Source organism: Etheostoma cragini, chromosome 14 (assembly GCF_013103735.1).
Source record: "Etheostoma cragini isolate CJK2018 chromosome 14, CSU_Ecrag_1.0, whole genome shotgun sequence".
Taxonomy (NCBI): domain Eukaryota; kingdom Metazoa; phylum Chordata; class Actinopteri; order Perciformes; family Percidae; genus Etheostoma; species Etheostoma cragini.
The window spans coordinates 1573535-1589503 of NC_048420.1; the positions used below are offsets into that span (position 1 = coordinate 1573535).

At 41.0% G+C, this 15969-nt stretch overlaps 1 protein-coding gene across 2 annotated transcripts in view; it reads right to left on the minus strand.

The window, feature by feature from the left end:
• Positions 1 to 721: 721 nt before the first annotated feature.
• The window catches only part of LOC117956975 (solute carrier family 66 member 2), a 25002-nt gene continuing 9754 nt past the window's right edge, over positions 722 to 15969 (minus strand). For both annotated transcript variants that reach the window (XM_034892386.1, XM_034892387.1), the window contains 2 exons: positions 11908 to 12124; positions 722 to 1747 (listed from right to left, as the gene is read on the minus strand). In XM_034892386.1, coding sequence (XP_034748277.1) covers positions 1537 to 1747; positions 11908 to 12124 — 428 coding nt within the window. In that variant the 3' untranslated portion in view covers positions 722 to 1536. The remainder of the gene's footprint in view (positions 1748 to 11907; positions 12125 to 15969) is intronic.

Below are 15969 nucleotides of genomic sequence, written 5' to 3' on the forward strand. Positions count from 1 at the left end.
CCGAACAGGAAATTCATTTCTTTTGAAGAGTATTAATTTGTCCAACACAGTGATGTGGAGTCATGAGTAGGGACACCAGGGAACGCTATTGGATCTTCTGTCAGTGCCACCCACAACCAACATGATGGGAAGTGCATATAGGATTTGGCTGGACATATTCAAAAGTAGCAGTCAATGAAAAAGTGAACTTGTCTAAAAGGATAATTTGGCTGTGATTTTCTATCAGCAATATTAACTTTGTATTATCAAGAGTTCAGCAATTTACTTAGTGCTTGTGTTATTGTTACATTCATAAAGGAGTGATGGTCACATTTGCAAAACACTGTCGTATCTACGTCATGCCATTCAAAGAAAAGAACAAACAGCTGTAGATAGCAAGCTGTGTATGCAGAGTCTCTAGTTTTTCATATTGTCCCCTGTGCCTTTTGGATTCATAAACCCATAGGATAAACCAGATTTTGCTCAAATGTACACATCTCTTGTATCATGGACATCTCTCTCATCGACTTGTTCTTGCTAGACTTGGCCCTGGCCAGAGCACACTCCCGCCCACTGGTGTTAATGACTTTGTATGCAATTTATTTGGATATTTGTGGAATCAAAATGATATACAAAATGTCAACACCATCAGTACAAACATCTTTATGCAGCCTGAACACCAGTCTTGATGCTTTAATGATGCTTCAGATAGAAGACTGCCCTTATGTTATTTATTTTTATATATTTATTATTTTTTTACAAAGCTCTGACTTTCTCATTGCTCTGTTACCATCAAGGCCACTAATGTATTATAATCCTTTGATTTTATAAAAGCCAATACGTTGCATCTTCAACTATTTGGGATTCATCTTGTTGTAAGAAAACGTCTGATTGCCTCGACTTTCTTCCAATTCCGTTCCTCAGTTATCTGTCCAACAAGTGGTAGACTGACCAGAGTTGGGAGGACAATACATATTGTACATATGTCCTTTTGCACATTCAGTAATATTGTATATTAGCATTTCTTTTTCCCCCTTTTGATTGACTCATACATGCATATCGCTTGTGATGCAGCAAGCCATGTTTGAATGGGTGTGTTTTAAGGCAGAGGGTCCATGCAACAATCATCATCTAATGTGGACAATAGCAGCTGGTCCATGTCTCCTTAAGCATGGCTTTCAGTGCATGCTGTATAGCTTCGTTTTTTTACTGTATACACTCATGTATGTGCATAATATTCTCCACATACAAGGATATATTCTTTGTGAAGTCCACATTCTAAGACAAAAGCATACAGTTGCATGGAGGACAAGTCAGAAGGATAAATTAGTTTGTTTGTAACAAGTGTCTGTCAAGTGTAACTGTAGACACCAAAACCACCGAGTGTCTGTGTATGTTGTTGCCTTATTCATGGGTGTGTGTGTGTGTGTCTTTATGTGTACTGAGGAGTGAAGGTGAGCAGCCTGCGTCACCTCGAGGTCCATCGGTACTCGTGTCTTGTTACATATGTCCACAGCACCTTCCTCATCGGTGTCCTCAGAGAGCTTGCGGAGGCTTTCAGAGGGCTTTGGCACTGGTGGTGTGGGAGACTGTGTGGGACACTGGTTTCTGTGGGTAGCGGCTGTAGTAGTAAACCTGGAACAGGATGGTGAAGTCCACCAAGACCTGGAGCAGGCCACACGTCCAGAACTGCACCGGAGCCTTGGTGAGCAGAAAGTAGCCCGTTTTAAAGGTGTCGCCGCTGGTCCACATCAGCACCATCTTGATACTGGGGTGAAAGAGTAAGTAAGGGATAATGAATGAACTCATCATGAACAATTACCTCAAACTCATTACCGTGAAAGGTTATTTCATCATTCATTATTTTCATAACAGTTGGAGTTCCTCTTTTCAATGTCAATGTCAAGATTACAAGTAAAAATATGGCAGTGCAATATCAGTCCATCATAATAGTCATCATTTTTTTTAATCAATGTTTTTAACTTTTTCTTACGTTTGTGTCCCATTTTTCAAAAACTTTTGATGCTTTTTTTCAACGTATGTCATGTTGTTTTGACGTTTTCAACACTACGTAACACTAACTTATTAACTAGTTTTACAGTTATTTTTGGAATTTACGGTCAATAAACCTCAATTATAAGAAATTATATCTAATGTTTGAGTTAGAAAAGCAGAAATTAAGAATTATTTAGACTAAAATAAAAGGACTGTATGTCAATGAAAAATGAATAAAATCAGACTGGAATATGTCAACTTTTACTCGATAATATTTCAAAAACACTTCTATTTGTTTTTCAACTGCTATAAAATTGAACAAGACGCCCGGAAATTAATGAAAGTAAAGATTTGTACTTGCCAAAGAGCATTGTGTGGAATCAATTATGTTATTTTGGGTAGTTAAAAAGAACATTCATATAGGAAAACGGATCAATTTGACTGGAGGACAACATGAGGGTTAAGCATAAGCCAAAGACACAATATACAACTGCACTAAAGAAACGAGGGCACACTCCTCTAAAAGTCCTTGGTTATTATTACAGAATAAACACACCTCTCCACTTCTGCAGAGCTGGATTTTTTATTAACTTTTTTATGCGTGAGGCAGGGATAAGTGTTGGCAATGCTGGCAGAGAAAAGGACTGAGCAAGCGCTGTGTCTACAATGCACCCGTGTGCATGTGAACACACACAGCAACCTTCAGACGCGCTTCCTAAAGCAACCGGCCTGCGACAATACCGACACGCCGAGACATTTGGAAGCCGTTCACTCAAGCGTGCCTGTTTGGTTGGTCAGCACAATTTGATAAAGCATTGTGGGAGTTTTATTTGTCAGTGAGGAAAGTGCTACTTAAATTTAAAGGGTTGGTTTATGCCCCAGCACTATCTAGCCATGCAGAGGTAGGGAATAATCAGCAACTTTTTCTTTTCTTTTTAAGAATCAAGGTTGCTCGGCAGTGGAAAACCCATTTCTCTGGGACTCTTCTACAAAATAAGTCTTTTATATTTAGACATGTTGATGTAATTTTTTAATGCTGTGTGCTCCTGATGAAAATGAAATTCAGTTCATCTCTATATCGCAGTGAGGTGTAGATAGAAATCCTAGTTGTGGATATCTCAAAATCAAGATCAAAGCTTAACAATATAGCCAGAAGCATGCAGACCCCCCTACACTTCAACTTTGAGCACTTTGCTCTGTTGCTGTCTTAAATGGTTTGGGCTGGGCTCCACAGGTAGGGAAATCATCCAAATTTATTGGCAACAGTTTGTCAAGGCACACCGCTGCCCCTAAAGTCAGGGTTATAATGGTTTTTCCAGTTGGTGAGGCCGAACTGGACTGGCCTATACAGAGTCCTGACCTCCGCCCATGTGTGAATAGAATAGGAAATCATCTGGAGAATTCACAGCGTGGGAGTGGCCGTGTTCAGGATGCTTCCATCACACGGGCTGGTGCAAAATCTGAAGAAAACACACATCCGAGGGTCAAGAAGCATTGTGATTTACACAGAGTAAAATAAAAAGAGAGGGAAAAAGGCAAGAGACTTGATTATTTACTTGTGATGTTAGCCCCGTCGTGTCCTGCCTCCTGCACGCTTTACCCAGGCACCACCCCACGTCTTAAAGTCATTTTAGTAGTTAAGAACGTGTTTGACACGGACAATCTCTTCTTGTGTGCTACATGTGTGAAGGGCAAGTTATTATGAGAAAAAGGCCTAATGCTTTTGTAGCTGAATTGACCATATCGCAGGACAAAATATTGGCCGATTCATTTCATTTTTGGAACGGCCAATTGGAGCAAATCCTTGCAGCCAGGGTCCAAAATCTTAATGAAGGCCTTTCCAGACAAGTGGAGGCTATGTTGAATAATGCTCAAGCTGTTGAATTAAGATGTTCAATATCACATATGGGTGGTATTGTTTGTTTTGTGATTTGGGTGAACTAACACTTTCAGCACAATAACTTACAGATAAATGAAAAAGTAATAAAAAGGACCTATCTAGTGTTTTTTTTTTTTTTTTAATCAATGACTGTGACTCAATGACTATCGACCGGAGGCTGATCCTCACGACGTATTTCCCCACATCATGATATGTATTCAATTTAATAATCCACTGATGTAACAATGATACATCAAAGCTGGAATTCTCGTAATAGGGTCATAGGCATTAATCCATGGCGGGGCCAAGTGTTTGTGTAATTCACGGAACATGAAATCAGCACAGAACGAAGCTTTGACTCCTGACAGCGGTATGGCGCTAAAGCAAACAGGATGAGGCTTTGTTAGCAGATTCCCAGCCTTTCTATAAGCCTCTTAACAGATGTAGAGGATGGATGAGAGGTAATCCAGTGTCTCCCACCCCAGTCGGGGCAAAGCTGTACAGCCAAGTCTCATTTTGCATTATTTACGCCTCCAGTTCCACCCTTTTCATTTGTAAGGTAAGATGGTGCAAACCTTGCCATTTCCCTCGTACTAGTGTCCTATTTTTTTGCCAGCTCCTTCCATACAGCATCTCGGAATGTCCCTTCTGCCTTCAAATTTCACATACTTTTTTCTTTTTTTCATAAGTCCACTCTCCGCAGCATTTCTCTCTTTCTCTTCATCCATTCATCGTCCCCCCACCTCCTCTGCCTCTCTATACCTGTTTAAATTCCCTGTCACTCTTTTTTTCTCAGGAGCTTGTTAGCTTTGTCGAAAGAGATCCTACCACTTCTCTACATCTACAATTTCATCTTTTACAATCTCAGTGCACTTCTTTTTTACTGATAAATTCATTTTGTTTTAAGCCTGTTTTTTTCACTAGCCAAAATTAGCAACGTGAATTACGGATGCACCTTACCAACCAAGCTAGCTAGCAAGCCTTAGCTGGTCAATTAGGGTTTACTTTAGCGTTTCCCCATAGCTCCACCCTGTCGTCCAAATATGATCACTTCAACGGCCCAAATGCCATATTCACACGATGGCTTGCACAGTTGCTGCGTGATATCTCGGCCTAGGAAATCGTCTAGTCTTAATCTGCATTGCTATTTCTACTCGTTAAAAGAAGTAATTAGGTTGTTGTTGTTTTTTTGGCTCACTTTTACTCGCAACATGTCAACTGGCAACATAGGATTCCATTCACTACGCTAAGCTGAGACAAAAGATTAAAAAATGCGTTGGCCCAACTAGCTACAGCTAGAGGAGGCCGAGACAAGCCCTAGTTCGACACACGCTGGCGTGTTCCTTTGAAGGAAAACTATCATTGTGAAAATATTTTCAGAGATGGGAGATTTGACCCCCGCGGTGCCTGCACTCAAACACATCATTTACTTGTCTTATAGTCAGGGTTCTGGGCTGGAGCTACATAATCACATGTAGACAAAGGAGTGTAGTTGCAACTGCATTGAGTTTCCTAAAACAAGTAACTTTATTTATGTTTTATGAGAGTAGATGCCACATTATTGAAATTTGTTTTGCAGTTCTTTGTGATCTTTTGCCTCCGGTATCTTCTTGCCTTGACTAAACTATGAGTCATTTGTTTTGATAGCAAATAGCATACAAAATGCAGAGGTACCCCCTCCCAAAATAAGACTTTACCTCCATTGCCACATCTCAACAGGATTTTTACAGTGTAGGTGCAGAAAAAAATTGATTCATTTTTCATGTGTCCTGATGAAGAGGAAGCATCCCTCTGAGTGATGAGAGCAGATGGAGGGAGGAAGGTTTGGACAGATGATCTAAAGGCTGTCCAGCTGGAGGGAGCCAGAGCTGCACACAGCAGCACCATGCACCCGGACACATGGGTGATGCCGCAGAGCATCAGTAGTCAATACAGATCTCACCCAGCACGTGGCTGTGTGTGTCTGTGTGCATGCACAGCCGCCTGCAGGCTAAATAAGGCTCTGTCCATCTTATCTAGCGTACTGGGAAGCAGCTCAGCCCAGACCAGAAGCCTTATAAGGCTGCAGTTGTCTGTCTGAATGTCCCATCTCCCTGTTTTGTGTTTGTCTGTGTGTGTTGTATTTGATTTGTTTTATGGCAGGCTGGTCAGTATCAGCATACCTCTGGCTCTCTAAGCTGGGGACCGTTCTAATAATAGCAGCGGCCTGAAAACTATTAACACAAACACCTTTCCTCTGGCCTACTGTCCCGTTTAAAATGTCTATCTTCCAGTACAGTAGCTCTGGCTGAGATATTTGCACTAAAAGAAAATGTTGATTTACAAAAAAAACTAATACAAATCATAATAGACATTTTAAATTGGGAGCATGGCATTTCAACCAGCCAGCTTTAATTATTTTTTTGCTGAATATCTGCGTTTTCAATTCATTGAATCATGACCTTTGTCCTTTTCAGGGTTTCATTTCTCTAAGTGATTTTGTAGAAAAGTGCCTTGGATTTCCTTTTTTCTATTCAGTTTGGGAGCTGTTTGGGCTAAATAACTGCATCAGTGCTGGTTGATATCCAAAAAGGGCAGGGCCCTGGACTAGATGCATCCCCCGGGGACCCATTATGGTAACAGAGCATTTAGTGGTGTCAAACAGCATCAGTGAGGTTGCCAGAGAACCTGGGGGTCAATTAACCAGTAGTATGCCCTCAAGGGACTAAAGCTTCCAATACAGGACTCATCGCCCTCCCCCCAAACTCTACACATATTTAATTATTAAAAACTGCTTTGCACAGCCTGTTTGACAGTGTGTAAAGATAATGTTAGTGTGTATACATTCTGAGGATATCCAATATGACTCATTCTACTGGCAACATTTCCCGTGCTCTGACTCCATCCCCTGGCTACTGGGGAGGGTGTATATACAGTGAGGAAAATAAGTATTTTAACACCCTGCTATTTTGCAAGTTCTCTCAATTAGAAGTAATAGAGGGGTCTGAAATTGTCATCGTAGGTGCATGTCCACTGTGAGAGACATGATCTAAAAACAAAATCCCAATGTATGATTTTTGACTATTTATTTGTATGATGCAGCTACAAATAATTATTTGAACACCTGTCTATAAGCTAGAATTCTGACCTTCAAAGACCTGTTAGTCTGCCTTCAAAATGTCCACCTCCAGTCCATTTATTATCCTAAATTAGATGACCCTGTTTGAGGTCGTTAGCTGCATAAAGATACCTGTCCACCCCATACAATCAGTAAGAATCCAACTACTAACATGGCCAAGACCAAAGAGCTGTTCAAAGACACTAGAGACAAAATTGTAGACCTCCACAAGGCACGAAAGGGCTACGGGGACATGTCCAAGCAGCTTGGTGAAAAAAGGTCCACTGTTGGAGCAATCATTAGAAATTGGAGGAAGCTAAACATGACTGTCAATCTCCCTCGGACTGGGGCTCCATGCAAGATCTCACCTCGTGGGGTCTCAATAATCCTAAGAAAGGTGAGAAATCAGCCGAGAACTACACAGGAGGAGCTGGTCCAGGACCTGAAAAGAGCTGGGACCACCGTTTCCAAGGTTACTGTTGGGAATACACTAGGACGTCATGGTTTGAAATCACGCGTGGCACGGAAGTTACCCCTGCTTAAACCAGCACATGTCAAGGCCCATCTTAAGTTTGCCAACAACCATTTGGATCGTCCAGAGGAGTCATGGGAGAAAGTCATGTGGTCAGATGAGACCAAAATAGAACTTTATGGTCATAATTCCACTAACCTTGTTTGGAGGAAGAAGATTGATGAGTACCATCCCAAGAACACCATCCCTACTTTGAAGCATGGGGGTGGTAGCATCTTGCTTTGGGGACAGGGCGACTGCACTGTATTAAGAAGAGGAGGACCGGGGCCATGTATTGCAAGATTTTGTGGAACAACCTCCTTCCCTCAGTTAGAGCATTGAAGATGGGTCGAGGCCGGGTCTTCCAACATGACAATGACCCGAAGACCACAGCCAGGATAACAAAGGAGTGGCTCTGGAAGAAGCATATCAAGATTTTGGCGTGGCCTAGCCAGTCTCCAGACATAAACCCAATAGAGAACCTTTGGAGGGAGCTCAAACTTCGTGTTTCTCAGCAACAGCCCAGAAACCTGACTGATCTAGAGAAGATCTGCAGTGGGGGAGTGGGCCAAAAGCCCTTCTGCAGTGTGTGCAAACCTGGTGAAAAACTACAGGAAACGTTTGAAACAAAGGCTTGTGGACCAAATATTAACATTGATTTTCTCATGTGTTCAAATAAATATTTGCAGCTGTATCATACAAAAAATTGTTTTAAAAAAATCATACATTGTGATTTCTGGATTTATTTTCAATTATGTCTCTCACAGTGGACATGCACCTACGATGATAATTTCAGACCCCTCCATGATTTCTAAATGTGAGAACTTGCAAAATAGCAGGGTGTTCAAATACTTATTTTCCTCACTGTACATCAAGGTACAAGTACTGGTAGTATTTTGACACTTCTTACAATGTTGCAGCAGGCTGATCCTGGCCGGTCCATTAACTAGGAGGATGTTTTCCACACTTTCATGCTGCATGGGATCTTATTGTTTATTTTTTTTATATTTTGGAAGGGCTACTTCTCCTGTCTACTGTTAGTGTGACTGACACAGACACACACACACACACACACACACACACACACACCGAATGGAGTGCTGAGATAAAGTATCCTAGCAACAGCCTGATAGAGCCAACAGGTTGTGCACAGAGGGAGGAGAGGACACAAACAAAAAGGAAGTGGAAATGACAACGTCCTCGGCTCCTGTGGCAGCTTTATCTGCACCGGCTGATCCTGGCAGAGTATGTTGACATGTAAGACAAGAACTGACAAGCAGAAATGACTTGACACCTCATGTTTCATTCTGCCTGGGTATTTCAGTATTTTACAATTAATTTAAATGTGCAAAACTTTCAAAATAATATATATTCCTTATTTTTGGCCTTAAAATCTTGAATAGCACATAAAATGAAAATGTATATAACACATTAAGAATACATTCTGCAGTGCCTCTATCAGAGCATCAAATCATTGTATATGTGTAGAATTTGTATCATTGTTGCATTTAAAATTTTTTTTTTTGAAATGATCTTTATATCTTTCATTTCAATCCATTTTTCAGACTACTTATGGTCTGCATTTTTTTCTGTATTGGCCATTCAATATATTTAAAGATTGACGTACTTAAATCGATCACTCTTGGGGAAATGTAGTGTTTATGTATATTATGTGCTGGATATAGATTGTATCAGAGCCATATTAATTAAGGCAAACTAAACCTCCTGCTTCACATTTAAAGTATCCACATTTTTGGAATTGTTTGACAGCTGATTATTTGCATTTTTTAGAACAAGAGTTTTTGAAAGGTTGAGCCAGAGCCACAGTAAAGGAGAAGTAATCCCTACAGAAATACTGTGCATGACTAAAAACTGCTTTGTGTTTCTGCATCAATGTTTTGTTGTGCAGTTTATCGCCAAGGGCAACTGGTAAAGCATAGACGATATAATACATCCTGCTGTGGGGTTTGACAGCAGAATATGGTTGGGCTCTTTCTAAAACTTTAATGGCAATCATTGGGCGTTGATGTCGGGACTTCAACAATTGGACAGAAGGAAATCCATTATGCAACTAATCAATTGTGTTTATGGATACCCTTATGGCAAACCCTGACTGAAAGCACGTTTGGCTAACTATGGCACGGGCTTTGTTGAAATGAGTGCTGCGAAACCACAGAAAACAACTGATTAAAGAGTTGGGAACACCAAAGGTCATTTACACAAGCTAATCACAAAATAAGAGAACCGCGTGTAACAGATTGGACTTGAGGGGATACTCGCAAAGTGTCGAGGGGATAGGACGTACGCAGACAAAAAAATAAATAAAAAGATAAGGCATGGACCAGAGAGGGTATGGAAAGCACAGCGTGGGAGCTGTCATGGCCGGTTAAGTGGACATGCAGCCCTGCTGGAGCTCTGTTATCTGTCTGCTGCAGAAAGCCGACCAGCGCAGAGAGACAGGGGCACACTCTGCTCTGAGGCAGGACACACACCACAAGAAAGCTCTTATCTTTTTTTAAATTACTTTTTTACAGCTTCAACATTTCTCCTTATCATATTTCCTTTGCTCTGTATCTTGTGGCGCTCTTTTGTTCTTTGTAAATCCATTTATTTAATCATTGCTTTTTATTAACTGTTTAAAATTCCAACACACTCAAAGTGGTGTATACTATAAAAGTCGTTTCCCGGGGCTGGGCAACGGCTAGTAGATTCGATTTTGAAAGCGTACATGCTTTAAAAAAATCTATTTCATGTGAAAGCTTTTAAATACAGCCTGAGACTTGAAGACATCGACGTTAATGAGCCGAAATGATACATTAGCAGTAGATACAGCAAGACTGGATACCTCATCACCAAATTGATTTTCAGAGGGTCGATTGTCATGTTTAGCATAATAAATAGTTGTCAGGAGCCCAGTCCTTACTTCCTGTTTGACAGGTGCCAGACATACTTAATAAGCATGTGTCAGTGTTAATGATAATATTCAAGACAATATAATCTGGGGCCATTACTCACAATTGCGTGCTGCAATACATCACACCCTCAGTGCTGCCTGTGATGGAACGGGCACTCATAAATAAAACAACGATCAGCAGGATGAAGACATTACCATCAATGAACAAGCTTTGTTTTGATTTCCATCTGAGTGACTGTTAGCAAATTACACTCAAGGCCCCAAATAGTTGAGGAAAAAGAAGTATGACAGTAAGGCTACATCTGCACTTGCGGGGATCTTTAGGAACAACGATGTACGTCACTCAGTCTTATTGGTTAAGTAGGCTTACATAGTACACAGTTCCACCACATTGTTGGTCCAAGCAAATAAATCCCTGGTCTTACTTTTCACCATTGAGGGTCTTTCTCCAAGGTATTTTCTGTGTTTTCAACTTATAAATCCATGAATTTCAAACGCAGAGTAACCTCAGACAACCTGCTTCCTTTTTACATGGGATATGTGCATGCCCAACGTACTTTATGCAAATACTCATTTGATGATATGCGTTGTCAGGTGTGTTAATATGGACACTCAAGTGTCTTTAAGACCGACCAGCTCCTACGTCGTTTAAATAGCAAATGCACCTGCGCCCATAGGAGTGGTGGTCTTACAGGGAGGTTTGTTCAGGTGTGTTCTGGGCAGATTGATATCTTGAGGCGGCAGAAAGTGAGCGCGCCATTGACCAACAAAAACCTGGTCTAAAGTCAATAATGCATTTCATTGTTTTCATAACAGCGCATTATTGAAATGTGCCTGGGCTCGTGCACAGCGAGCACACTCTGCTTGTCACACACACACACACACACACACACACACACACACACACACACACACACACACACACACACACACACACACACACACACACACACACACACAAGATTACAAATAAAAATATAATACCGCACCAGGCACTTAGATTGTTAAAAGAGGGCCCTATATCTGCTACGGAGCTAAAAGTTTTGTATGGACAGAGATCGGTTTTGTCTGAAAACTCTGCTCAAAACATTAAACTGTAGTAGTGTGGATGTAGCCTAAATAACCTATTTAACATTCAAAGTGTGTTTACACTGTCTGAATGTGAGCTCTCTGAGATGAGAGTTGACAAGCGTGAAAGAAACTTGGTGAAAACTTTGACCGCCAATGCAAAACAGGAGTCCTAGTTTGGAGCTTTGGTGACCATGGACAGCCTGCAGCTAAGTTCCAACAGTGTCAGAGAGACAGAACCAAATTCCCACATGACTGCTGTAATGACCCACGTCTACAGCCCAACCAATCAGAATAGGACGAGAAATGACATCGTCGTTGATGTATTAACTTTTCATGTGCTTGTGGTTCATTTTTTTATATTATTGATGTTCGTTCTGCCTACAAATGTGAGTAATATATTATTCACTCCCCGGCCCAGTTAGTGTCAGCGTAGCGCGGGATGTTCAGCATTGAATCCGTACCTCATGCCCTCCGTGGACTTATTCTGATAATTGCAGTAGAGCTGCGGTGTGCCCAGCATGGCTTCAGAGAAGACGGCCAGGAAGCCCAGGGTCTCCACGAACAGCGCGGAGTCCAGGAAGAGGTAGGTGATGTAGGCTGCCATCAGCGTGAAGGCCAGCACACACTGCATGTAGTCCACAAAGCGACTCCACAACCAGAAGTAGCTCCAGTCAAAGTCTAAAAAGGTGCACAGCATGGGGAAATCACAAATGAGTCGACAGAAGTGAATTCTGTTTTTAAATTCTAGAAACTCAAGGAGGTTCTTAACCAGCTGGTACAATACTGCCATAACATTACTCAATGTGCACTGTTCCTGTTAAAATAAAGTCAGTAAAGTAAAGCAGTTATGTAAATAAAAAAAATTAGACAACAGCAATGTTATTGCAGCTTATGACAGTGGGAGGGATTGTTTGGAAGAAAAAAAAAAAAGAAATGTTGTCCCAACATTGTTATCATTTTGCTTTTCTTAAAAGGGACAGTGTGCCACTAAATGTACACGTACAGGTATGTATAAGTATAAGGTCAGATGTGTAATGTTTTCTATGACTCTGAAGGGTCCTTTCTAAGGAGTGGCAAAGCACCCTGATGATGTCATCCAGGTTATCTCAGGCGTTTTCCATACTTTATATAACTTATACACTTATATAACACCTTTTCATATTTTTTTTAAACTTTTGCTACATTTACTGCACGCCTGGCCTCCAAACTACTGCATTTAAAAACGTTGCTGACCCGGTTCTAGTTTGAGAACTCCAGGGTTGTGTTTTAGTCTGGACGGCCAGAAACGGAGACCTTTGGAAACGATGACGCAGATTTGCTTCCTGATTGGGTCTCATCAGTCCCGACGTGTCCTTCCTGTTTCGTAATGACTTGTCGGTGCTACATGTTGTCATAGCTTGTAGTGTATAATGCATCTCTTCTACATCCATGACACACAAATTGCGGTTTAAATTTTAGGTTAGTTTGCCCAGCAACTGGAGGAAATAATTACCTACTAATCCCATCTGTTCTTTTTGTCGCGGTATCTAGTTAACAAAATAATGCAAAAACTCTATTATTGTGAAAACTTCAAACAGGAGCTGCACGTGCTCACACGACACCCACAATCCTCTTCTCTTATTAAGAAAAAAAATGGTATGTCACTACCCACAAACAATATAGATTTGATTTCATTCAGATTCTTTTAACAGTTCTTTGAACAGAAGCTCTCAACCTCAGGAACCTCCGGGAGGGGGCAAACACCACTGTGAGAAACACACAGTGGTAATGGGCTGGGTGGCAATCTGGACACTGATGCATGATGATTTAAACACCGTCTTCCGCCCTCACACCTCTGGTTTCTGTTTTTTTTCTTCATGGAAATGATTAGATAAAGATCCTGAGAACAACAACACCGGCTTCCTGTAATAGGCAACAGAGCCAACACCAATCATGCTGTGATAATATCTCAACTGGACAATGCCACAGTGTGTACATCGCTTGAAGTACTACTTCATCTATAGCTGAGAAGGAAAAAGGTACAATAAGAAATGTCAGACATTTTAACATGTAATATATTCTCTGCTAAAACCCATTCAACATATCTTTATCAATCAATAAATCAATATGTATTTATATAGCACTTTACAGCAACCAGCAGGTATCCAAAGTGCTTTGCATCAGGAACAATGTACCAAACAACACATATTACAATTAAAAACATAGTAAAATCAGAAAAGGTTACAAAGAAACTGGAGAGTGAAATTGTCACACCGCTACTAGGTATTAAAAACCCACAGCCTTCATAGAAAAAAGTGCATGCGTATCTGCTGGTTTCATTTGCAAACAGAGGACACTGAAAGATTTTTATCATGAAAATCGAATCATGGATGAGCGCCAAAGATGTTTCTTCACTGCTGTCCCATCGTAAATGGGATTTAGCCTCCAATGCAATAGAGCCCATTCATGTAATCATGTTGAAATGTAGCTCTCTTTATCTAAGAGGCGCATCTAGGCACTCAAAGAAAGCATACTGTATAGGCATGCAAAGGCTTCCAGATAAGAGAAGAGTAAGCCAAAAATAAATACGGTAAATAAAAAGTGATTTAATTGAACAAACCTGCTTTTTTTTCTAAAACTTGATAAAACCAGAAGTGAAAGAGTGAACGCATTTATGGCATTTAAGCTTCTGGTTTAATTAAATATTGTTCCATTAGAGAATTAACGGTGACCGATTCTGACATTTAGATGGCATTTCGATGAATGCACATCGCCAGCACATACGCGTGGAAGGTATCCTGGCTTTGCAAAATTGAGCAAATCCAATTGTTCCTTTTTAAGGAAAGTTAACAAATCCCATAAATGTAACCAAATGAATCTCAAAGAGCAATACAGACCAGGTCACAGCCTTTGGTCAACCCACTACACACTCCACACAACAAGATGCACCATGCAAAACTGTGTAGGATGGCAACACAGTGAGGCAGTGTTGAACGTAAAAGCTATAACAGGGCATGCATTTCTAGTTCAGAGTATAATCAACACCAAGAATATCCTTTGAGAGCTGATAAGCGTTCTGCAGAGCAGTGTTCATTCTGTAGGTGTTATAGCTGCAGATGCCTGTTGTGACTGTGGACCCCTGCTGGCAGCAGAGGACTGGGATTCTGGGCCAACTAGCACCAGGCTGGTGCTGCCTGATAACAGCCAAACACATGGGGATCAGCAATCAGGAGCAATGGGACAAGCGTTCAACACCAACCTGGCAGCTAAAGGCATGAACAGCTTTCATGTTATACATTTAAAATTATGGTTTAAAGTGATGATACGACTGGGTCACAGCTTGGATAGTATAACAGAGAAACACGTACAGAAGTAGTGGTTGGCGAGAGCCGGGGATACATTTAGTGTTTTGCTAGCCTGCTGGCTAATTAGCTAGCTAACAGTATGTTCCGCCCAAGCAGACTTCTGGATTAGAGACCAAAGCTAAACACAAAACAGTGTCACATGTGTTAAATGTGAAAGCCCCCAAAAGAGAGCTAAAATAAGAATGAGTACTGGACTTCTATTTGTCAGGCCGGAAACCCAAACCCCAAATGAACCCAAACAACTCCACTGTGTGTCTGTTAGCTTGTTCCTTCTGCACTGCAAGTGGCTGAGCAATGCAGCTAAAGTTAGCTATATCCTCTAATGTAAAATCTAGCCAGGAGCCAGTTGAGGTGGTTCAAGCATCTGGTAAGGATGCCTCCGGGGCACCTCCCTAGGGAGATGTTCCAGGATCGTCCAGTTCGGAGGAGGCCTCGCAGAAGCCCCAGGACTAGGTGGAAAGATTATATCTCCAACCTGACCTTGAAACGCTTCGGGATCCCCCAGTCGGAGCTGGTTGATGTGGCTCTGAAAGGGAAGTTTGGGTCCCCTGCTGGAGCTGCTGCCCCCGTGACTTGACAACAGATAAGAGGATGAAGATGAATGGTTGGTAAAATGTAGCTGTAATTTTAGAATTAAGAGTATGTGCATGTGGTCTTGCTACTCCTTATTATGTTAGCTTGTTTAAAGTGTGTGTCATAGTTTTGAGTTTATACAGTATGTTCTGAGACATATTTGGTTTCGTATTAAAAGTCTGATAATCTAAAAAGTGAGATTTTCCTCTCATTCATTCTTTTCACAAAGGGAAGATGCAGAAGACCAGGAAACGCAGCGCAGAGTGGGCTTTTTTGGGATAGGGGCTTAAAGAGACAGGCACTAAAAGAGAAAAAAATAATAATAATAAGCCTGAAAGTTGGCATATTATGGGTCCTAAGTATTTAACTGTCCCTTTGGTGTGCAGTGGAAATAATCTTATAGTCTTAGCAAACAGCAAGTTCCTGAAAAATTGTACTTCTTACATATTATTTTAAAACACATCACCTCAAACTTCTTAAGACCATATATGTGTTCTAATATATTTGACTTATGATCTCAATGATGCTACTGATTGGGGACCTAATTGCAAAGAATGCATTTGCATGAAGACTTCATTCTTTAAATTAACTTTTCTTAACTCCCCC